Source organism: Papio anubis, chromosome 9, assembly GCF_008728515.1.
Source record: "Papio anubis isolate 15944 chromosome 9, Panubis1.0, whole genome shotgun sequence".
NCBI classification, from domain to species: domain Eukaryota; kingdom Metazoa; phylum Chordata; class Mammalia; order Primates; family Cercopithecidae; genus Papio; species Papio anubis.
Window position 1 is genome coordinate 43,564,858 of NC_044984.1, and position 24,069 is coordinate 43,588,926.

Here is a 24,069-nt window from a genome sequence, read left to right on the forward strand (position 1 = left end):
TCCTAAAACTATCACCTTCTCCCTCAGGATTCTCCTTCTTCCCAGATCATTTCCGTCAGTATACAAATATGCTATAATCTCTTCCATCTGGCAGGGGAAGGGAAGAAACCTCCCTTGGCCACGTGGTCCCCTCAAGCTATTGCCCTAATTTCTTTTTCCACCCTACTCTCCCCACTACCATCCGGATTATATCAAAATTCCTGGAAAGAGAAGTTTACACTCGCAGTCTAGGGGGAAAAAAAAAAAAAAAAAGGCATGCCAATTGCCCTTGCTTTAAATCCATGATCACCAAACTTAGTGGGTCTTGTTGTGGTGATTATCACTGCCCAGAAGTCAAACTACATTTCCTTGTTCCATTCACTCTCCTCATCTGCTGGAGGCCTTTTCCTACCTTCTCCTGTTTCTTCAAACCTCCAACACCTCCTCCCCCCATCCTCATTCTCATATAATGAGTTGCCTTCCATTTCAAAGAGAAAACAGAAGCAATTGGTAGATAATTGCCATAAGCTATCACAAACCACATCTATCCATCTACCTGCATCTGTGCCCATATATCTCCTATTATCATGAATGAATGGCCCACGCACCTATTAAGAAAATCCCCCTCCACTTTTGACCAGATCCCATTTCTTTTTGCCTTCTCCAAAACACCACTCCAATAATTCTTCTCACTCTTGTATTAATTTGTCCATCTATAATTTCCTCTTCTGGCTGAGCCCAGTGGCTCACACCTGTAATCCCAGAACTTTGGGAGGCCGAGGCAGGTGGATCACTTGAGGCCAGGAGTTCAAGACCAACCTGAACAACATGGTGAAAACCCATCTCTACTAAAAATACAAAAATTAGCCAGGCGTGGTGGTGCACACCTGTAGTGCCAGCTACTTGGGAGTCTGAGGCAGGAGAATCACTTGAACCTGGGAGGCGGAGGCTGCAGTGGACCAAGATCGTGCCACTGCACTCCAGTCTGGGCGACAAAGCAAGACTCAGTTCCCCCCCGCCAAAAAAATATATTTCTTCTTCCATCTTAAAACCCCACATTTCCTATTTCCCTGCTCCCCGTAGAGCAAAATTCCTCATAAGAGTTATCTGTTTGGGCCAGGCACGGTGGCTCATGCCTGTAACCCCAACACTTTGGGAGGCCAAGGTGGGCAGATCACCTGAGGTCGGAAGTTCAAGACCAACCTGACCAAAATGGGGAAACTCTGCTCTACTAAAAATACAAAATTAGCCAGGCATGGTGGCACATGCCTGTAATCCCAGCTACTCAGGGGGCTGAGGCAGGAGAATCGCTTGAACCCGGGAGGCAGAGGTTTTGGTGAGCCAAGATCGTGCCATTGCACGGCAGCCTGGGCAACAGGAGCGAAACTCGGTCTCAAAAAAAAAAAAAAAGAGTTGTCTGTTTTTTCTGTCGCTGGTTCTTCTTAAATTTTTTTTTTTTTTTTTTTTTTTTAATTTTTGCAACGGAGTCTTGCTCTGTTGCCCAGCCTGGAGTGCAGTGGCGTGATCTTGGCTCACTGGAAGCTCCGCCTGCCAGGTTCACGCATTCTCCTGCCTCAGCCTCCCGAGTAGCTGGGACTACAGGTGCCCGCCACCATGCCTGGCTAACTTTTTGTATTTTTAGTAAAGAAGGGGTTTCACCGTGTTAGCCAGGATGGTCTCGATCTCCTGACCTCGTGATCCGCCCACCTTGGCCTCCCAAAGTGCTGGGATTACAGGCGTTAGCCATTGTACCCAGCCTGTCTCTGGTTCTTCTGCCATTCTCTCTTGAGCCCACACCAACCCAGGCTCTTGCCATAACCACACCATTAAAACTGCTTCAGGCTGAGTGCAGTGGCCCAGGCCTGTAATCCCAGTATTTTGGGAGGCCGAGGCAGGAGAATCACTTGAGTTAGGAGTTTTAGACCAGCCTGGGTAACAGAGTGAGACCTCATCTCTACTAAAAATCAAAAAAATTAGCTGGGGATGGTGGCATGCACCTTTAGTCCCAGTTATTAGGGATGCTGAGGAGATAAGATTGCTTGAACCCAGGAAATTGAGGATGCATTGAGCTATAATCACGCCACTGCACTCCAACCTGAGCAACAGAATGAGACTCCCTCTCTCTCTAAAAAACAAAACAAAACAAAACCCTGCTGTATCCATTTACCAATGACTCACATATTGCTAAGTTAAATGGTAAACTCTTAGTTCTCACGTTATTTAACATATGGGCATAAAAGTGCAACAGAGCTCAGATGGTTCTGAATCCTGGTGCTGCTGAGGTTGCTTGAAATACGTGGTTAGCTGGGAAGGGTTTGAGCTTATGGGCCACCATGGGGAACATGCCTCATATTTTCTATTATCTCAGAACTGGTTTGGGAAATTCACGTGGGGCAGGGAGATTATGGGTAAAATACAGCATTCTCTTCGTCTCCTAGCAAGCCCACATCTACCTTGCTTACCCTGGTCTTTCTCATCCCACATTCTATGTCCGTCAATTCAGGGAACCCACAGTTCCTGAATCTCTACTCACCCTTTTCCACAAGCTAAACAGTCTTGAAAGACTCTCATTTGTCTCCAGAATGGTTCCTGGTCCCAGTTTCTTTCTGGTTGATTTCACCTTGTTAATACATTCACTCAAACTGCTTGACACCTTTCTGTCCATCTGGTTTTAGCACTTCAACCACTCTGTGGTTCAAATCAGCCACATTCCTTGCCTGGTCCCTTAGCTAGGCCTTTAACAGCAACTATAAAAATGAACCTATTAATAGTCACACTTTTCATTCTTAACACTCTTACTATCATGATATTTTTAAGTCATTCACAATTCTTCCTTGAAGAACGATAGGCTTTTTTTTTCCCTCCTAGTAGGTGTGAGTGTATTAACATTCAACTCAAAAGGGCCCACTCAAGCTTTCCTTATTACAGTCATAATGAAAACTCACAGGGGTGAGTCAACACGTGTAATCAAACATTCTGCTAGTTCCTGCCTCCTTCCTACCTTTTCCTTCTGATAAAGAATCAAAATAGAAAAACCAAAGAGGAAAATGGGTGTGGGGAACATACTTTGGTCTATCCTTGACTTCAGAAACTCAGTTTAAGCCAGGTGCAGTGGCTCATACCTGTAATCCCAGCACTTTGGGAGGCTGAGGCAAAAGGATCGCTTGAGCCCAGGGGTTTGAGACCAGCCTGGGCAACACACTGGGACCTTGTCTCTACAAAAAATTAGCCAGGTGTGTTGGCACATGTCTGTAGTCCCAGGTACTTGGGAGGCTGAGGTGGGAGGATCACTTGAACCCAGGAGGTTGACACTGCAGTGAGCCATGATTGCACCAGTGCATTCCAGCCTAGTGACTGAGTGAGGCTGACTCAAAAACAAAAAGAAACTCAGTTTATCAAGGATCCAAAGATGTTCATTCAGGAAACTAACTCACACTAAGCAAATTCATAGTGCCTCAGTTTCCTCACCTATAAATGGAGACGATAATGTCTGCCTTATAGACTTAGTGTGGAGAGGCCAGGTGCAGTGACTCATACCTGTAATCCTAACACTTTGGGAGGCCAAGACAGGCAGATCACCTGGGGTCAGGAGTTCAAGACCAGCCTGGCCAACATGGTGAAACCTCATTCCTACTAAAAATACAAAAATTAGCTGCATGTGTTAGTGGGTGCCTGTAATCCCAGCTACTTGGGAGGCCGAGGCACGAGAATCTCTTGAACCTGGGAGGCGGAGGTTGCAGTGAGCTGCACTCCAGCCTGAGGCAACAGACTCTGCCTCAAAAAAAAAAAAAAAAGATTTATTATGGACATTAAATAAAATAATGTATCTAATGTGCCTAAGAACTAGCACATAAAACTTTACAATAGATGATGGAGGAAAAGTTATAAATCATATGTAAGTTTACTGTTTACATATAGAACATATACCATTCCTGTGACTAGAATATCTTTATCCACTACTCAAGACATACTTGCCAGGATAGGATACCTGGAAAACAATATTTTTAACCATAAGATTCCTTGAGGTACAAAAGACGCTGGCTGGCTTCAAAGGATATTTCATCTAGGCCCTGAAAGAGGCTGGTCAACTCACTGCCCATAGAACAGCACCCCTGACCAGTGATCAGAACTCTTATGTCTACCAGTTGGGAGATTCCTGTCCCTCCCAGGCTCACTCTTCCTCTTTCTAATACTGGTTGATCCTGCAGATTCAGCTCAGCTTCCAGGGTTCGTTCACCTTTTACTCTGGGCTCTTGGGTGCTCAAGCTTTCCCTTCCATCCTGTCCAGGGAAGCACAATCCTGTATCAGTCCTTTCCTTTGCTGAATCTCTCTCAACACCAGCTTTGAACCCTGCTCTCCTATTTATTCTTTTTTTTTTTGGACAGAGTTTTGCTATTGTTGCCCAGACTGGAGTGCAGTGGGGAGATCTCAGCTCACTGCAACCTCTGCCTCCCGGGTTTAAGCGATTCTCCTGCCTTAGCCTCCTGACTAGCTGGGATTACAGGCACATGTGACCACACCCAGCTAATTTTTTGTATTTTAGTAGAGACAGGGTTTCATCATGTTGGCCAGGCTAGTCTCGAACTACCAACCTCAGGTGATCCCCCTGCCTTGGCCTCTCAAAGTGCAGGGATTACAGGCGTGAGCCGCTGTGCCCAGCCATCCTATTTATTCTTAGCTTCATACCTGACCCTCCTCTTAGTCCAGGAGGGCCTTGTTCTTTATTCTAGAAAAATTCCCTCTAATCTGGCCCTTCTTTGAGACAACTCCCTTGCCTTGTTATATGAAAATCTTGTGTCAGCCTAGCTCTCACCAGAACACAAGTCCAGGCACCCAGAACACTGTTCATTGACCAGAGTCGCAGAGAAAATCTCTGCGAGATTTGGGTAGTAGGGAAAGATTATGCCTGTTCTTGTCTTGAGACAATTGAGACAAATGACCTCTCCTTGCCAGACTCTCCAGTGACTGCCCTCTAGCCACAGACACACTGACCTTCAAGCTGTGCACATCCAAAGGGCCTCACTCCAGCTTGCTCCACTGCTGCCCTTATCATTCCCCTTCCCTGAGGAATTCACTAATGAGTCCTCAGAGTTGCTTTCATTTCCAATTCCAAATGAATTTCTTTAAAGAAAGGCTCAACCTCGAGTCTTTGGTAAAAGCTGAACTCGTCTTACTTACATTCTCATTTCCTGGATTCTGTTAGAGGAAGCCTGGCTGGAATGTCCTCTGCTCAATCTCCTAGTCTCCTTGCCTCGCTGAGCTGCCTCTTTGGTGAACCACCTGTTAGGAGACAGCTGGAGATCCCATTCTTAGACTCCACAGCAGAGGGCACTGTTGTTCTGGCTTTTTTTTTCTTCTCTCTCTTTTTTTTTTTGGAGACAGTCTCACTCTGTGACCCAGGGTGGAGTGCAGTGGCTCAATCTCAGCTCACTGCAACCTCTGCCCCCCAGGTTCAAGCGACTCTCCTGCCTCAGCCTCCAGAGTAGCTGGAACTACAGGCGTGTGCTACAACACCCGGCTAATTTTTGTATTTTTAGTAGAGACAGAGTTTTGCCATGTTGGCCAGACTGGTCTCGAACTCCTGACCTCAAGTGATCCACCCGCCTCAGCCTCCCGAAGTGCTGGGATTAGAGGCATGAGCCACTGTCCCCGGCCCATTCTGGCTTTTCAAACAGGAGTATAAGTGGCACAGTTCAGCCAAGAATGAATTGGCCAGAGCCTCTGAGCCCCTCTGCCTTTCCAAATGGATAAACCTCCTGAAGTTAGAGAAATGTACCTTGGGGCACAATGTGATGGCTCATGTCTGTAATCTAAGCAATTTGTGAGGCCGAGGCGGGAAGATTATTTGAGCCCAGGAGTTCTAGACTAGCTTGGGCAACATAGTAAGACCCCTTCTTTACAAAAAAAAAAAAAAAAAAAATTTCTTTTTAATTAGCCAGGCGTGGTGGCACATGCCTGTAGTCTCAACTACTCAGGAGGCTGAGGCAGGAGGATCACCTGAGCCCAGGAGTTCCAGGCTGTAGTGAGCTATGATTGTGTCACTGCACTCTAGCCTGGGCAACAGAGCAAGATCCTGTCTCAATAAAAACACAACTCTATCCCCTATCCACATGAAACTAGAAAGGGAAGGTACTTGTATTCATAGCTACACTCTAAGCTTAAGGAGTGGGCCCACTGCTAAGCTGGGTGAGTGTGTCTGTATCGCAGCAGACAGGCCACTTTTTCCACAAGGGTTTAGCCTTTCTGCACTGGTCTTCCCCACTGGGACTGATCTAATCCACTGGCAGTCACCCACCAAGTTCCAGGCCTCTGCTCCCCCATTCTGGCCATAGGAAATGATATTACACATTTTAGTAGAGCTGAGGGAGGCCGGGTTCTGCCTGTGGATCAAGGCAATGATACCATGTCACCCACCTAACTCAAGGCTGCTCCAGGTGAGCAGACACCCTTGACAGGACCCCCACTGAGCTGTACACAGGGGAGCCTATCAAAGGCTGGTTCGAACAGTCTATGTTTCCCCTTAGTCCTTTGTCTTTCCTGGGAAGCCTGATGATGTTACAATGGTGGTTAAGAACATGGGCTCTGCCGGGCGCGGTGGCTCACGCCTGTAATCCCAGCACTTTGGGAGGCCGAGGCGGGCGGATCACGAGGTCAGGAGATCGAGACCATCCTGGCTAACATGGTGAAACCCCGTCTCTACTAAAAATGCAAAAAAGTAGCCGGGCGAGGCGGCGGGCGCCTGTAGTCCCAGCTACTCGGGAGGCTGAGGCAGGAGAATGGCGTGAACCCGGGAGGCGGAGCTTGCAGTGAGCCGAGATCGCGCCACTGCACTCCAGCCTGGGCGACTAAGCGAGACTCTGTCTCAAAAAAAAAAGAACATGGGCTCTGGAGTCAACTTGGGTTAAACTCATGTCCCTACCATATGCTAGTTATGTAACTTGGGAAAATTACTAAACTTTTCTGCCCTTGCTTCCTCTTTGGGAAATAATAATGGCACCTACATTATAGAGTTGTGCCAAGCACATTCACTAGCTATTTTTATTGTTATTATCTCTAGAAAATTCCGTGTACTCCACTTTACATCAGCAATCTGCAACCAGCGCTAAGTCCTGCTGTTGTCTCATGCCCCATCTACTTCTCGTGTTCAGAATTCTGAACAAGTGCACCACTTCAAGGAAGATATTTTTGGACATAGAGCCAAAGGAACTGCTTCCATATGGAAAACATGCCTTGAGGATTGGTCTGCTTTCCTGGGCTCATGCTTCTGTCCACTTCCTCCCAAAGCACTGACAATTTATTTGTATCACGGAAGATGATAAGTGCAAATTAGCCTTCCAAACACACTTCAGCCCATTTCAGTACATCTTAATGTTCCATCCACCTTTAAGAGACTAATGCCTAACATTTGATTTGACCTCCTAGACAGGAGTCATGAGTCATTTTTTCTGTTTGTTTTTTTTGTTTTGTCTTTTGTTTTTTGAGACATGGTCTTGCTCTGTCACCCAGGCTGGGGTGCAGTGGCACAATTATAGCCCACTGCACCCTAAACCTCCTGAACTTCAGCGATCTTCCCACCTCAGCCTCCTGAGTAGCTAGGACCACAGGCTCATCCCACCACACCTCAGTCTCCCAAAGTGCTGGGATTATAGGCATTAGCCACCATGCCTGGCTGCAAATACCCTAATCTAGAAGGTAGATTTCTGGGAGGCACAAAGGTAGACTCATTCTAAAAATTGTTCAATCTGAAAACATTGTGGCCAATCAGCCCCAATTGCAACAAACAGAGGCAATGGGCAAAGTAGTGAATAACTAAGATTGTGTGACCACCCCGAGTCACAGGGAAGCTTGTAATACTGAGAAATCTGCACCATTAATTTGGAGGGATGGAAGATCCACTTAAGTACTTTTATATCACCCTAGATGCCCTTCATAGTCTATTCAAAGCATTAAAGGTGGTTTTATGGCAACCCCCAATTTGTGGCCCAGTTCTAGAAGCTATTTGGGGTACTTCATATCTACTTACCAGCAAAGACCATGCAGAGCATAGCGTTAACTGGATGGATGAAGGACCTCTGTTTTATCACCTACCGACAGAATAATTGATTCATCTACCTTACCACATTGGAGTTTGGTTATAAAGAGCTCATTGCATCCCTCTACCCAGAACATGCCCTTTCCCAGTAGCTGTGGCATGATTCTTTCCAAGCCCTGCCCCCTTCACCCCAGGTACCTTCCAAACCTTGGCAGCTTGGGGAAGTTATGGGTTACCAAGAATATCTCCCAGCTTGCCAAAAATGGATGCAAGGTATATGCCAATTGATGCTTGATTCCAAAGGAAGGTATCCAGGTGAGTGATACTGTCCAGCACACCTTCAAGCACACACTGACCAATTCATATGGGAAGCCGAGACCCTGCTGCTTGGACACATTGAGATGATAGAGAACATCATCTGCCTGTACCCTTGGCAATCAGCCTGAGGCCTCAGGAACAGACAGAGTTCCTAACTGTCACCTGAGCTCAGACCAATAATTATTCTCAGTCTAGCTCCCACTGGCCACTAGGAATATGCTTGTTCTTTCTCCTCAGTCTATTTCTATTTGTCCAAGGACATCCTGCCACCCCTACCTTGCCCAAATTCAAATACCAAGCTCAATAATACTGCTTCCAGGAAATGGCCTCATTGCTATAACCTGTAATGAAGTACAAATCAGCCCTGTGGTGCAGTGCAGGCTTCCAGAACTCTATATGCTAACCAAGGCTTCAGTGCTGTTGCTTCTCCAAGTCCTCAACTGTACAGGGAGGGGATTCAAGCTGTTCCCCACTCTAGTGGTACCATTATTTCAGATAGCGAATGTTAAAGGAGATTTAATTGGAGGGCAAACGAGAGAGACGAGGGACAGAGATGATGAATGAGTGAGGCCGAGCCAGGAAGAAAAGAAAAAAGCAGGAGCTGGGGAGGAACTCCAGAACAGAAGGGGCATCGCCACCCTCCACCAGAGATTAGTCAGCAATTCTCGACAATTTCCAAAGAGAATGGTAAACTGATCCAGTTCCTGACAGGCATCCATAATCACAAAACATAAAAATTTGAGGAATGGGATGACTTCTGCTCCAGGAATACAGAATGGAGTCACTGAAAATGTCAGATGCAGAGGTGGATTTTTTTTCTTTTCCTTTTTTTTGGAGACGGAGTTTCACTCTTGTCTCCCAGGCTGGAGTGTAGTGGCATCATCTTGGCTCACTGGAACCTCCACCTCCTGGATTCAAGCGATTCTCTTCCCTTAGCCACCGGGGTAGCTGGGACTACAGGCGTGCACCACTACTCCCAGCTAATTTTTGTATTTTTCATAGAGGCGGGGTTTCACCATGTTGCCCAGGCTGGTCTCAAACTCCTGATCTCAGGTGATCCACCCACTTTGGCCTCCCAAAGTGCTGGGATTACAGGCATGAGCCACTGTGCCCAGCCAAGAGCTGGATTTTACTCTGCATTTGAGACTGGCTGGAGGAGATAGGGAAAGGGGCCTAGCGCCTTTTTGGCTTGCGTGACAGAATGGATGGAACAGCCAAGAGACAGAAATCTTGAAGCCACCCTAAACAGCTCTCCTTTTCTCACTCCCTCACCAAGTCTTGCTCTTCTGCATCTTAAATTTTTCTCAAACTCATCCTCCCTTGTTCAGGAGTCTGAGATGCAAGCCAAATCTAGCCTATTTAAGCAGAATATGAATGGATTTTTTAACATTTTGGCTGGGTACAGTGGTTCACACCTGTAATCCCAGCACTTTGGGAGGTGGAGGCAGATGGATCATGAGGTCAGGAGTTCGAGACCAGCCTGGCCAATATGGTGAAATCCCGTCTCTACTAAAAATACAAAAATTAGCCAGGTGTGGTGGCACACGCCTGTAGTCCCAGTTACTTGGGAGGCTGAGGCAGGAGAATTGCTTGAACCCAGGAGGCAGAGGTTGCAGTGAGCCAAGATCGGGCCACTGCACTCCAACCTGGGTGACAGAGTGAGACTCCGTCTAAAAGAAAGAAAAACTGTATGTATGTGGAGCTGGATGCAGTGGCTCATATCTGTAGTCCCAGAACTTTGGGACGCTAAGGAGGGAAGATCGCTTGAGCCAAGGAGTTCAAGGCTTCAATGAGCTACGATTACATCACTGTACTCCAGCCTGCACGGCAGAGGGAGACCCTCTTAAAATACATAAATAAATAAAAAGAGAAAGAAAATAAGAAAATATTGGGAAGCATATAAAAGCTGCAGTAGGAATGGAAAACTACACATGATGGACGGTAATCAGAAACAATGCTCAGAATCATGCCATAGACCTGGTCTGGCATAGACACTACTGCATTCAATGCTGTAGTGGGCACTACTGGCACCAAGGATGCTGGGTCCTGAATACTGCTGCTGGAAACAGGATGCAGCTTCATTGCTGTCACCTCCTGTCACTAGCAGATAACTTTATATGGCCACTGCTTCCTTGCAACCTTTGATTCAAAATCTGAAGCAGATGTGTTTGATTGGCCTAGCCAAAATTCTTTGTCCATATCCTTGCTGAAAGAGAGGTTGAGTAAGGAAGAACTCGTCTATTCAGCCTCTATTGTGAGATACAGGTTTTGCTTCATAGGGAGTGATTCCCAAACATAACGAAAGCTAGGTAGCCACTACACTGCACTACCTTACCAGCCCCATCTCCTGTCCTTCTCCTCTTCACCCAGCACTCCAGGCTCCAAACCAAATAGCCCTCTGATGCCTCTCTAATGCTTCTAAACACTTGCCATTCTGCTGTCTGAAATGCTCTTCCTGATTCTACTGTAACCCACCTCCTTCTTTTCCTCCAAGACTTAGCTCAAACATAACTTCCACTATTAGACCATTTGAAGTTCTGCAAATATGCCAATCCCAGGAAAGGAATGTCTGCCCAGATAAGGGCCTTTTTCACTTGCACTAACCCTAAGTATGTGTCCAATATCCTGATTCCAGAAGTTGGCCGCTTAAAACCCAGGAGTCAGGCAGGAGCAAGAGAGTGGTAAGGGAGGTCTTGTGATCACTGCGTTCTCCCTCCCTCCCCTCTGTCACAGCCATGGTGATTGGATTCCTGAGAACTGGATGTGAATGGCTAGGAGAGATGCCTGCCATGCACCTGGTTAGCATGGAGACCAGGGAATCAGAGAATCAAATAGTCATTTGCCAAGTACTCAGAACAAGTCTACTCTCATTTCAGACCAGAAGGAATCAGAGCCTACTAGGCTTCCCCCCATTATCTCAAAAGATGGGAATTATTCCGTGCACCAGAATAGCCACACAAGATACCACGAAGCTGTCCGGAAGGTGTTGTTGAAGACATGTAAGTACCTTGGGGTGGGCATCATGCTAGGAGAAAAAAAGATATGTCTGAGTTCCTAAAGAATGGCTGGGATGGGCCGGGCGCGGTGGCTCAAGCCTGTAATCCCAGCACTTTGGGAGGCCGAGACGGGCGGATCACGAGGTCAGGAGATCAAGACCATCCTGGCGAACACGAAACCCCTGGCCTCTACTAAAAATACAAAAACTAGCCGGGCGAGGTGGCGGGCTCTGTAGTCCCAGCCTACGTGGGAGGCTGAGGCAGGAGAATGGCGTGAGAACTCCGGAGGCGGAGCTTGCAGTGAGCTGAGATCCAGCCACTGCACTCCAGCCTGGGCTTAATTGACGGTGACTCCATCTCAAAAAAAAGAATGGCTGGGATGAGGCCGGGTTTGATTAACCCAAGGTCAATCCCAGCACTTTGGGAGGCCAAGGCGTGTGGCAGGATCAAGGTCAGGAGTTCAAGACCAGCCCTCCGGCCAACATAGTGAAGTTCCCATCTCACTAAAAATATTAAAATTAGCTTGGTGGCACAGTGCATGCCTGTAGTCCCAGCTACTCAAGAGGCTGAGGCAGGAGGAATCACTCTGAAGCCAGGAGCTGGAGGCTGCAGTGGAGCTGAGATCGTGCCACTGCACTCTGAAGGCTTGGGCAATAGAGGCAGAGACTGGCCCCCAAAAAAAAAAAAAAAAAAAAAAAAAAAAAAAAAGAATGGCTAGGATGTGGTTGGGTATGGTTATCTGGCAGGAAAGAAAAAAAAAAAAAAAAAAGAGCCAAGAGGAGAGAGACTGAGAGGAAGAGGGAGAAAGTAGACTTGGTGGGATAAGCATGATAAAATAACTTTTTTTAAGGCAGAGTCTTGCTCTGTCACCCAGGCTGGAGTGCAGTGGCGCCATCTCAGCTCACTGCAACCTCTGTCTCCCAGGTTCAGTAGCTGAGATTACAGGTGTCTGCCACCATACCCAGCTAATTTTTGTATTTCTCTTTTAGTGACGTGGGTTTCACTATGCTGTCCAGGTTGAGCCCCAAACTGACCTCAGATATCCATTTCATTTAAGTTCCCAAAGTGCTGGGATTACAGGCGTGAGCCACCATGCCCATCAATAAAATGAAATTTGAATTAGACTTAGAAGCAGAAGATCCGGCCGGGCGCGGTGGCTCAAGTCTGTAATCCCAGCACTTTGGGAGGCCGATGGGCGGATTACTAGGCTGTGAGATCAAGACTATCCTGGCTAACACGGGTGAAAACCTCAGATTCACTAAAAAAAATACAAAAACTAGCCGGGCTTTAGATAGGAGCTTGTAGGGTCCCAGCTTACCCAGCTGAGGCAGGAGAATGCACGTGAACCTGGAGGCGGAGCTTGCAGTGAGCTGAGATCCGTTATCAGACCTCCAGCCTGGGCGCATAGAGTGAGACTCCATCCCAAAAAAAAAAAAAAAAAAAAGAAGCAGAAGATCCATGTTTGAGTCCTAGTTCTGCCTCTCTTTTGATGTCTCACCTTTTCCTTTCTTGGAAACAGGATCTCATTCTGTCACCCAGGCTGGAGTGCAGTGGGCACAACTATAGCCTTCCACTGCAGCCCGAACTCCCAGGCCTCGAAAGTGATCTTCCTTGCCCCAGCCTCCTGAGTAGCTGGACTACAGGCATGCACTCACTAAGCTATTGATTTTTAAAACCATTTTTGTAGAGAGGGAGTCATGCTATGTTGTCCAGGCTGGCATCAAACTCCCAGGCTCAAGTGATCCTCCCACCTTGGCCTACCACAGTGCTGGGATTACAGGTATGAGCCACCACACCCAGCCCATTTACCCTTTATTGACCTACTCCTTCATCGGTTTTGCTGCTGTTGTTTTGAGGCAGATTCTCACTCTATCGTCCAGGCTGTAGTGCAGTGGTGCAATCTTGGTTCACTGCAAACTCCGCCTCCCTTGTTCAAGTTATTCTTGTGCCTTAGCCTCCCGAGTAGCTGGGACTGCAGGACTGCGCCACCACGCCTGGCTAATTTTTGCATTTTTAGTAGAGATGGGGTTTCACCATGTTGGCCAGGCTGGTCTCAAACTCCTGATCTCAGGTGATCCATCTCCCTCGGCCTCCCAAAGTACTGGGATTACAGGCGTGAGCCACCACTTCGGGCCCCTCATTGGTTTAAAGGCAGGATGTTGAGGAGAGAAAATGCCTGATTTATTGTTTTACTAATCTTTCAAAATTGTTGGGAGAAAAAAAGTAAAAATGAAACCATTGTATATTATCATGCATTATCCCTTTGAGGAATAGTAAGCACCAGCTTTGGCATTTTATTGAACCGGGTTTAAACTGCAAACGAATTCTGTGACTTTAGGCAAGTTCCTTTAACCACAATCTCTCTGAACCATCTGGAAATCGGAATAATACTTTTTAGCACTATTGTGAAGAGAGAACATGTACATTTTAAAAAGCATGTAGCCAGCCTGGGCAACATGGTGAAATCCCATCTATAAAACACACAGCCAGACACGGTGGCTCATGCCTGTAATGCCAGCACTTTAGGAAGACGAAGCGGGCGGATCACTTGAGGTCAGAAGTTCGAGACCAGCCTGTCCAACGTGGCGAAACCCCGTCTCAACTAAAAATACAAAAAAATGTTAGCCGGGCATAGTGGCAGGCACCTGTAATCCCAGATACTTGGTAGGCTGAGGCAGGAGAATCACTTGAACCCAAGAGGCAGAGGTTGCAGTGAGCCGAGATGGTGCCATTGCACTCCAACCTGGATGACACAGTGATACTCCGTCTCAAAAAAAAAAAAAAATTTGCGGGGCGTGGTGGTGCTCGCCTGTAGTCCCAGCTATTCAGGAGGCTGAGGTGGGAGAATCACTTAAGCCTGGCAGGTCAAGGCTGCCATGAGCTGTGATAGCGCTACTGCACTCCAGCCTGGGTGACAGAGCAAGACCCTGTCTCAAAAAAAAAAAACCAAAAACTAGAAAGCATGTAGGACATCAAAACATGATGTAGGCTGATAAAAAATAAAAATAAAAATAAACATCACATAGTGTATGATGCCATTTATATAACATTCTTTTTTTTTTTTTTGAGACGGAGGGGCCGGGTTTTCGCCTTTTCCCCCCGGCTGGGGTGCCGTGGCCCGGTTTCTCCTCACCGCAAGCTCCGCCCCCCCCGTTCCCGCCATTCTCCCGCCTCAGCCTCCCAAGTAGCTGGGACTACAGGCGCCCGCTACCGCGCCCGGCTAGTTTTTTGTATTTTTAGTAGAGACGGGGTTTCACCATGTTAGCCAGGATAGTCTCGATCTCCTGACCTTGTGATCCACCCGCCTCGGCCTCCCAAAGTGCTGGGATTACAGGCTTGAGCCACCGCGCCCGGCCTTTTTTTTTTTTTTTTTAAGACAGGGTCTCACTCTGCTGCCCAGGCTGAGTACAATGGGGCAATTATAGCTCACTACAGTCTCAGACTCTTGGGCTCAAGTGATCCTCCCACCTCAGCCTCCCGAGTAGCTGAGACTACAGGCGTGTGCCACTATGCCAGCTTTCTTCTTTTTCTTTTTTTTTTTTAGACACAAGGTCTGGCTATTTTGCCCAGGCTGGTCTTGAACTCCCGGGCACTCCCAGGCACAGCAGTCCTCCCGCCTCAGCCCCACAAAGTGCTGGAATTGTAGGTGTGAGCCACCACACCAGGCCTTACAACATTCTTATATGACATTCTTATATAACATTCTTATATAACACTCTTATAACATTCTTTTTTTTTTGAGACGGAATCTTGCTCTGTCACCCAGGCTGGAGTGCAATGGCACGATCTCGGGTCACTGCAACCTCTGCCCTCTTGGTTCAAGCGATTCTCCTGTCTCAGTATTCTGAGTAGCTGGAATTACAGGCACCCGCCACCAAGCCCGGCTAATTTTTGTATTTTTAGTAGAGACGGGGTTTCACAATATTGGTCAGGCTGGTCTTGAACTCCTGACCTCAGGTGATCCACCTGCCTCGGCCTCCCAAAGTGCTGGGATTACAGGCGTGAGCCACCGCATCTGGCTCTTATAACATTCTTAAAATGACAAGATTACAGAAAATGAAGAACAGATCACTGATTTCCAAAGTGGGACAGTGGGAGAGGGTGGCTATAAAATGCCAGCTCCAGATGGGTGGTGATGGAACTATTCTGTATCAGTGTATTCAATATATTAATATCATGTTGTGGTAGTGTACTATAGTTTTGTAAGCTGTAACCATTGTGGGGAAGAGTAAAGGGTACACATGATTTCCCTGTTTTTGTTTTTTTTTTTAAATAGAGACAGGGTCTTGCTATGTTGCCCAGCCTGATCTTGAACTCCTGGGCTCAAATGATTCTCCCAAAGTGCTGGGATTACAGGCATGAGCCATTGCACCTGGTTTCCCTATACTATTCATTACAACTGTATGTGAACCTATAATTATAACAAAATTAAAGTTTAAAACCTAAAATACTTTCAGAAATCAAAACAGGCACATGTGGAAAGAGGGGTAATAAGTTATTTCTAACAGCAAAACTTTAATATTTTTCCATTTTAATTTTTTTGAGACAGAATCTTGCTCTGTTGCCCAGGCTGGAATGCAGTGGCACAATCATGGCTCACCGCAGCCTCAACAACCTCCCAGGCTGAAAGGATCCTTCCCACCTCAGCCTCCTGAGTACCTGGTACTACAGGCGTGCACCATCCCACTGGACGAATTTTTGTATTTTTTGTAGAAATGGGGTTTCAACACGTTGCCTGGTCTGGTCTGGAAGTCCTGGGCTCGAGTGATCCATCTGCCTCTTAAAGTGCTGGGATGGCCGGGCGCGGTGGCTCACGCCTATAATCCCAGCACTTTGGGAGGCCGAGGCGGGCGGATCACGAGGTCAGGAGATGGAGACTATCCTGGCGAACACGGTGAAACCCTGTCTCTACTGAAAATACAAAAAAATTAGCCGGGTGTGGTAGCAGGCGCCTGTAGTCCCAGCTACTCGGGAGGCTGAGGCAGGAGAATGGTGTTAACCCGGGAGGCGGCGGAGCTTGCAGTGAGCGGAGATCGCGCCACTGCACTCCAGCCTGGGCGACAGAGCTAGACTCCCTCTCAAAAAAAATAAAAAAATAAAAAATAAACAAAGTGCTGGGATTACAGGTGAGCCACTGCACGTGGCCTCTAATAGCAAAACTTAATAGCTTATTATTAATTAATAGGAAAATAAGACAAAAAATGTAACATCTACTCAATGAATTATTAGGGATTTTAAAAAAATTATTATAAACACTGTATAGCAATCCAGAATATTAGGCTATAATTCTAAGTTTTAAAAATAAACAAATTTTATACTGGTAGAATTAGACTTATCCAAATAAATAGTAAAAGTACTTTTTTTTCTCTTTCTTTTTCCTTTTTTTTTTTTTTTTGAGACAGAGTCTCGCTCTGTCACCCTGGCTGGAGTGCACTGGCACGATCTCAGCTCACTGCAACCTCCGTCTCTCAGGTGTAAGCAATTCTCCTGCCTCAGCCTGCCAAGTAGCTGGGATTACAGGCACCCACCATGATGCCCTGCTAATTTTTGTATTTTTGGTAGAGATGGGGTTTCACCACGTTGGCCAGGCTGGTCTCAAACTCCTGACCTCAAGTGATCCACCTGCCACGGCCTCCAAAAGTGCTGGGATTACAGGCATGAGCCACCTCACCCAGCCAAAAGTACTTTTTTTTTTTTTTTTTTTTGAGACAGAGTTTTGCTCTTATTGCCCCAGTTGGAGTGCAATGGCGCAATCTTGGCTCACCGTAACCTCTGCCTCCTAGGTTCAAGTGATTCTCCTGCCTCAGCCTCCCGAGTAGCTGGGATTACAGGCATGCACCACCACGCACGACTTTTTTTTTTTTTTTTTTTTTTAAGTAGAGACGGGGTTTCTCCATGTTGGTCAGGTTGGTCTCGAACCACGGACCTCAGGTGATCTGCCTGCCTCGGCCTCCCAAAGTGCTCAGATTACAGGTGTGAGCCACCGCGCCCAGCCCAAAAGTACTTTTTCAGACAGCATCAGAGTCTGATATTATTACAAAAATTTAAGAATATTTAATACCACATCTAGAACATAATAGGCACTAGATAAATGACATCTATTAACAGCATCTAAACATGAGGTAGTATTAGTTAGGTTTCAGAGAATCACTTGGAGTGAGCAAAGGAAGCCATTTTTTCCAAGAGGAGGGAAGAGAATGAGGATGATTAAGCCAAGAAAAAAGAAAAATAATAGATCAGTGGACCCCATCTTACACATTTCCCTCGTGGGTTGACCACCTGTTTTTCTACCATCTTAGCACTTGGGGAAAACTCTCTTGGAGATGGGCTTACTAGCAGCAGGAAGAAGCAAGACTGATTCATTTGACCATGAAGGATGTGAGATGCTGGAATCCGGAAGTGAAGCAGGGTGTGGTAACCACACTCCCAGGACCTCTCAGCACCTGGTCAGGCCAAGCAGTTGCTGGGCTGGGCTGGGCTATTGCTGCCCTGAGGCAGAAAAGTGAGCCGAGAACTTGAAGGAATTAGATAACCTGCCCTTCCCCTCACCCATTCAGTTCCCAATCAGGTCTTCAGAATCCCCTTGACTGATGCTCAGAACTTCAGCTTCTGGCAGTCCCATGATCCAGGAGTGCGTCCAGAGGAAACCATGCCATGGATCCGGAGCCCACGCCACTGTCTCATAAAAAGCGCGATGACCAGGTTAGGCTGGGAGGGGCATAAGGGTGGGGAGGTCAAGGAAAGTACTCCTTCCCTTTACTTCAGTCTTAGAGACTACTTCATCTCTGGTCAGTTAGGGAATTAGGAGAGATTTGAGTCTTACCAGAGAAAACTGGCCCCAGAATTTGGGCCATGATGGCATTAAAAGGAGTTAAAGATTTGTCTGTGTCTTTGTGTTCCTCTTTGTGGGTGTGACTTCTGAGCTGGTGCAAAACAAGTGTCCATAGTATTCCTGTGGCAGTCCAATGCTGCTTTCATCGCTACCTCTCCACCTCTCAAATCACCATCCATTGGCAGTAGCCCCACTTTTTCATCACTACCCCTACTCATTCTGCCCTGAGGCAGTTTGGGGAGCTATTTATTTATTTATTTATTTATTTATTTATTTATTTATTTACTGATAGAGACGGAGTCTAGCTCTCACCCAGGCTGGAGTGCAGTGGCGCGATCTCAGCTCACTGCATCCTCTGCCGCCCAGGTTCAAGCAATTCTCCTGAATCAGCTCCTGAGTAGCTGGGATTATAGGCACCCACCACCGCGACCGGCTAATTTTTGTATTTTTAGTAGAGACGAGGTTTCACCATCTCGGCCAGGCTGGTCTTGAACTCCTAACCTTGTGATCCACCTGCCAGGGCCTCCCAAAGTGGTGTGAGCCACTGGGCCCAGCCTCTTAGGAGCTATTTTTAAGGATCTCCTGCTTTCCAGCCTGGCCTGGCTGAATCTCTCTCTGAATCTCTTCTTTCCAGATTTATGGATCACTCTATTCTCAATGACAGAACCTTCAGTCTGTATTAAGAAAATATGGCTGCAGAAAGACAAGAGGAATTGTGGCAAGAGTGCAAAGAGGGGGAAAGAAGGAGGTTTCCCAGTTCCGATGGCTAACTAATGAGAGGAGGATATGGAGAAAGCAGAGTAAACAGATTGGACTAAAAGTTGCTTGTGTGCACGGCGGGAGCTGTGGGGTCAGGGTGGGAGTGATTCCAGTGTCCAGGTTGTTGTGAGAGCTGGTGTGTGGGAGATTCCTGAATGAGCCAGACCTTAGAGTGAGAAGTCTGTGAGGGGCCAAGGCACTGGAAAGCACCACAGGCCTCATGCGTGGCAGGGGTCACACACAAATCTGGGAAGGCATATACTGGAGCTCATGATGCTGAAAGGCCTTGAGTAGTCACACTCTCTGAAGATACTACAGCTTCTCCTTAGCAGGGAGAAAGCCACAGGAAGTCCTCAGACCACAGATGAGAGGCCCACGGAGCCCTGGGGCAGGAGGTCGCCCCCTACACCAGGCTCTGTCACTTCTGACCCACCCAGGGCTCGGAACAGCTACAGAGAACAGGGAATTTTACAAAGAGCTTGATTTTATTGATATTTAAATATATTAAATATTTCACTGAAATACATGGTACACCATCCTCCCTCACCCCCACAGTGGTTACATTACAAAACCAAAGCCCATGGCCTCCCATCTCCTGACTCCTCCACCAACTGGGTGAGGAAAGGGGCAATGGTTGCCCAGGGGAAGGGCATGGCTGGCACTGTGGTACGGGGAGCCAGGGTGTGGACAGGCCCTCCCACCTGGCAAAAAGCAGAGACAAGCCACCCAAGGCTGAGGTCTTCCCACTCTGATCTACTTATACCCTCACCCCTACCCCATGGCACCAAGTAGTCTATCCCTTCCTATCCAGGGCTATGGCTGGGGGCAGGGGAGTAGACTTTCTGTCTGGAAAAACAAGTCTTTTCCCCTCCTTCTGCCATGACTAATGAAGTACCTGATGGCCCATTTGGTTGATGCATGAAGATGCCCAAGGGAGGCAGTACCCAGAAACCCGGCCTCCACAGGGAGCTGGTGTCAGAGGGGCATGAGGAGGGGCAAGTGCACTGCCTGCCCCTTCCACTCCCAAACCCAGTAACTCTGGAAACCCTTCTCCTCTGCCTCTCTAGTCATTTCCAAGACAAAGTGATCTTCAAGCAAAATTCAGGCTAGTGCCTTTGGCTTAAATAGGTACAGACAGAGAAACTGAGGGACCAACAAATTCAGGCCACAGTCAAAGAGGTTGCAGGGAAAGGGGTAAAAGGAAGGCAAAGATAGGAAGGGAATCTAGAGTTCAACCTCCTAACCCTTTTGCCAGCCCCCAAGGTTTCACAAGGAGCTGGGGAGCCAGAAACATGCTAGACTCAGGCTGAAGGCTGGAGAAAGCCAAGTTTAAGGTTCCTCTTCCCCACCCAATAGTACCAGTATCCGGGTCCTCAGAGGGATTCCATGCTACCCCAGCCCCAAAGCATACCATGTCCCAGGACACTATCTGGGGAAGCCAGGAAATTCCTGAGCCTCTGTCCATCAAACCCCAGACAGTTCAAGTGTTAGCATGGAGCACTGGGGCTCAAGCAAGCGCTTGGGTCCCTGCCACAGACAGGGAGAGTCATGCTGCACACATGGCCCCCAAACGGCACTTAGGGATTTGGCACAAAAAGGACTCCTCTCCCTCCTTTTGCTACCACACCCCATCCCACTCCTGTGTAATCTGGGCGTCTCTCTACATCCCCTGAAATAGGAAACCCTGCTTTATTCCCAGAAGACAGAGGCCCACAGGAGAGACGCAACCTGGGGTGGAGAGCTGAGGAGCAGGAGCCCAAGGACTCACACAGACCTGGAAAACAGATATGCACACAAAGACCAACATGCACACACAGTTACACAAACACACAGGCCCTCCCCAACGCCAGAGACTTGGGAGGGCAGGTTTGGGATCAGGGTCATCTTTCTCCATGCCCTGACCCTTTTCTATTTGGCAACAGAAGAGGGAGAGATGCTCCATGCCCCCTTGCCAGTAGACAGCAAGAGAGCACTGGGGCAGAGTGACCTGATCTGGACCCCATCGGGGTCCTCAGATCAGAGTCTGGCACCGCCCCAGCCCTGGCCTGCCTGCTCTTTGGCACCTGCAGGTGAACTTCCAGCTCCTGACCTGATATCCCCACACACAGGCTTGCTCTCTGAGCATTTTCACAGTACCAGTGAGGCCAGACGCCCTGTTCCCTGGAGCGTGCAGGAACTGGGGCTAAATCTAAGCTGTCAGAGGTCCCTTTGTTCCCCTTTGGGGACAGATTGTGGGACTAGAATTTGGCACATGGAAACATTCTCCTGAAATATGGCCAAAGCTGGCTCCCCAGAGCATCTCCCTCCTCTGCTCTGTGCCTAGGAGGGACACCTGGCTGCGGTGGGGAAGTGCCCAGGACCAGTGCTGGGGACGCAGGTATTGCAAAGGCAAGCATGGAATAGGCACTCCTCATGCCTGTCTTTGTACAAAATATTGTACAAAATATTCCCAGGAAAAAAGAGGGAAAAGAAGGGCCCAGCCCTGAATCTGCTGCCCAGACAGACAGGGAAGGGTAGGCATGGCAAGCTGCCATTTTAATCCCTCAGGCAAGAGGCCTCCCTCTGCTTCTGCTACTGACCCCTCCCCTGCTCCCAAAAGCTGGAAGATTGGAGAGGGAATAGCCCTACCCCAAGTAAGAAAGAAAGTCACTTGCATAATCCTCTTGGTAGGTAGCCCCTTGTTTTCCAGCTTGAGGGTAGACAATCATGATCCAAGCACAGCCTGCTGGGATGTTCCCTTTTGTGGTTAGCAGGGTCTGGAGGCTCAGTGCCCCCTGCCACAGCTCCACCCAGCGAGCACAGAGTCCACTCAATGCCCACCTTGATCCCTTCAGCTGAATTTGTGGCTGGGTCCTGCTAACTGCTGGGGCCCCCATTGAGGAAGTAGGTGGTCATCTCCCCCTTGCCCTTCACCTTGACCACCCCTCGACACTCCAGCTGGTAGCCCTTGGCAGCTAGAACCTGGTACAGGTCCGTGGTCACCTGGGGGAGTGGGAGGGGAGCCCGCTTAGCCTGGAATCCTTCCTGCTGCATTTGCAGGGGCCCAGGGGTTCTCTAGTCAAGCTAGCTCCCTTCCCCCAACCCTCACCCCACCATACACAGAACACTAGCCACCCTACCCCTGTCCTAGCAGACTGCAGAGACACCGTGGAAGCCCTCTGGGCCCACCTTCCTCCCAGCCCCTGCTCATATTCCCCTCACCTGGATTCGGTCGGGGACCCCCGTGCTGTCCATACGACTAGAGACATTCACTGTGTTCCCCCAGATGTCATACTGCGGCTTCCGAGCCCCGATGACACCTGCCACGACTGGGCCCATGTTCAGCCCTGAGGTGGGGAGAACAGCAAGAGACTAGTGCATGCTCCAGGCTAAACCCAGGGAGTCATCCCACCTCCTGGAACAGGTAAAAGGACCCAGAGAAAAAAATGGAAAAAGGACAAGTCTCCTGGTTGTAAAGAACGATCTAGTTCAAGACCAGCCTGGCCAACATGGTGAAACCCCATCTCTACAAAAAAACACAAAAATTAGCTGGGCATGGTGGTACACGCCTGTAGTCCCAGCTACTGAGGAGGCTGAGGTGGGAGAACAGATTGATTGATTGAGCCTGGGAGTTGATGCTGCAGGGAGCTGTGATTGTGCCACAGCACTCTAGCCTGGTGACAGAGCAAATCCCCATCTCAAAAAAAAACCCAAAACAACAAACAAAAACACCCGAAGACCTGAGCACCTCAGTTTAGGAGCTCCCCTGAGTCAAGGCAGCCATGCTATAACAGTAACCTCCTGAATGCCTGTTCCATGTCAACCACTCTAGTAAGCATTTTACATGGCTTTATCCTTTCTTTTTTTTCTTTTTGAGATGGAGTCTTGCTCTGTTGCCCAGGATGGAGTACAGTGGCATGATCTTGGCTCACCGCAACCTCTGCCTCCCAGAATCAAGAGATTCTCCTGCCTCAGCCTCCTGAGTAGCTGGGATTACAGACACGTACCACCATACCCAGCTAATTTGTTTGTTTGTTTGTTTTTTGAGATGGAGTCTCGCTCTGTCGCCCAGGCTAGAGTACAATGCTGTGATCTCGGCTCACAGCAAGCTCTGCCTCCCAGGTTCACGCCATTCTTCTGTCTCAGCCTCCCAAGTAGCTGGGACTGCAGGCGCCCGCCACCATGCCCGGATAATTTTTTGTATTATTAGTAGAGACGGGGTTTCACCATGTTAGCCAGGATGGTCTTGATCTCCTGACCTTATGATCTACCCACCTCGGTCTTCCAAAGTGCTGGGATTACAGGTGTGAGCCACCGCGCCCAGCCATATTTTTTTTTTTTAGTAGAGACGGGGTTTCACTATGTTGGCCAAGCTAGTCTTGAACTCCTGACCTCATGATCTGCCCATCTCAGCCTCCCAAAGTGCTGGGATTACAGGCATGAGTCACCGCGCCCTGCCTGGCTTCATCCTTTTATTTTTATTTTTATTTTTTTTGAGATGGAGTCTGGCTCTGTCTCCCAGGCTGGAGTGCAGTGGCCGGATCTCAGCTCACTGCAAGCTCCGCCTCCTGGGTTTACGCCATTCTCCTGCCTCAGCCTCCTGAGTAGCTAGGACTACAGGCACCCGCCATCTCGCCCGGCTAGTTTTCTGTATTTTTTTAGTAGAGACGGGGTTTCACCGTGTTAGCCAGGATGGTCTCGATCTCCTGACCTAGTGATCCGCCCGTCTCGGCCTCCCAAAGTGCTGGGATTACAGGCTTGAGCCACCGCGCCCAGCCCATCCTTTTAATACCTCTAAAAGGTAGGTATTTTTATCCCCAGTTTATAGATAAGGTAACTGAAGCTTAGAGAAGTTAGAAGACTTCTCAAATAAGCCAGTAAATGGAGCAGCCAGAATTCAAACCAGATAGTCTGACTCCCATCCACCAGTTCATTTGAGAGGAAGTACCTCTTATCGGACTGGTCACATATAAGGGCAGAAGTATTCAAGTTTAGATAAACGTGATTTTTAATCCCAGCTCTGCCACTTACTAGTTATTTGACCTTGGGCAAGTTATTTAATCTGAGAGTCAGTCTCTATCCAATGAAAGGGGATAATAATATCAGTATTAAAGTATGCTCAAAAATTTCTAGGACAGTGCCTAATGATCTCTGTTCTTAATATCAGACTTGA

General features: G+C 48.0%; 2 protein-coding genes across 6 annotated transcripts in view; one reads left to right on the forward strand and one right to left on the reverse strand.

The window, feature by feature from the left end:
* Nucleotides 1-18,978, forward strand: part of TEX49 (testis expressed 49) — a 32,307-nt gene extending 13,329 nt beyond the window's left edge. For both annotated transcript variants that reach the window (XM_021922274.2, XM_021922275.2), the window contains exons 2-4: nt 11,207-11,329; nt 17,884-18,028; nt 18,793-18,978. In XM_021922274.2, the coding sequence (XP_021777966.1) occupies nt 11,207-11,329; nt 17,884-18,028; nt 18,793-18,841 (317 nt within the window). In that variant the 3' untranslated portion in view covers nt 18,842-18,978. The remainder of the gene's footprint in view (nt 1-11,206; nt 11,330-17,883; nt 18,029-18,792) is intronic.
* Nucleotides 1-24,069, reverse strand: part of ADCY6 (adenylate cyclase 6) — a 44,888-nt gene that overhangs the window by 1,291 nt on the left and 19,528 nt on the right. For 2 of the 4 annotated variants that reach the window (XM_017945842.3, XM_031650445.1), the window contains exons 22-23: nt 22,119-22,243; nt 19,384-21,899 (exon numbers count right to left, since the gene is read on the reverse strand). In XM_017945842.3, the coding sequence (XP_017801331.1) occupies nt 21,774-21,899; nt 22,119-22,243 (251 nt within the window). In that variant the 3' untranslated portion in view covers nt 19,384-21,773. Of the gene's footprint in view, nt 1-19,383; nt 21,900-22,118; nt 22,244-24,069 lie in introns of those variants that run through there. The other 2 variants (XM_003906297.5, XM_017945845.3) reach the window with 2 other exon arrangements.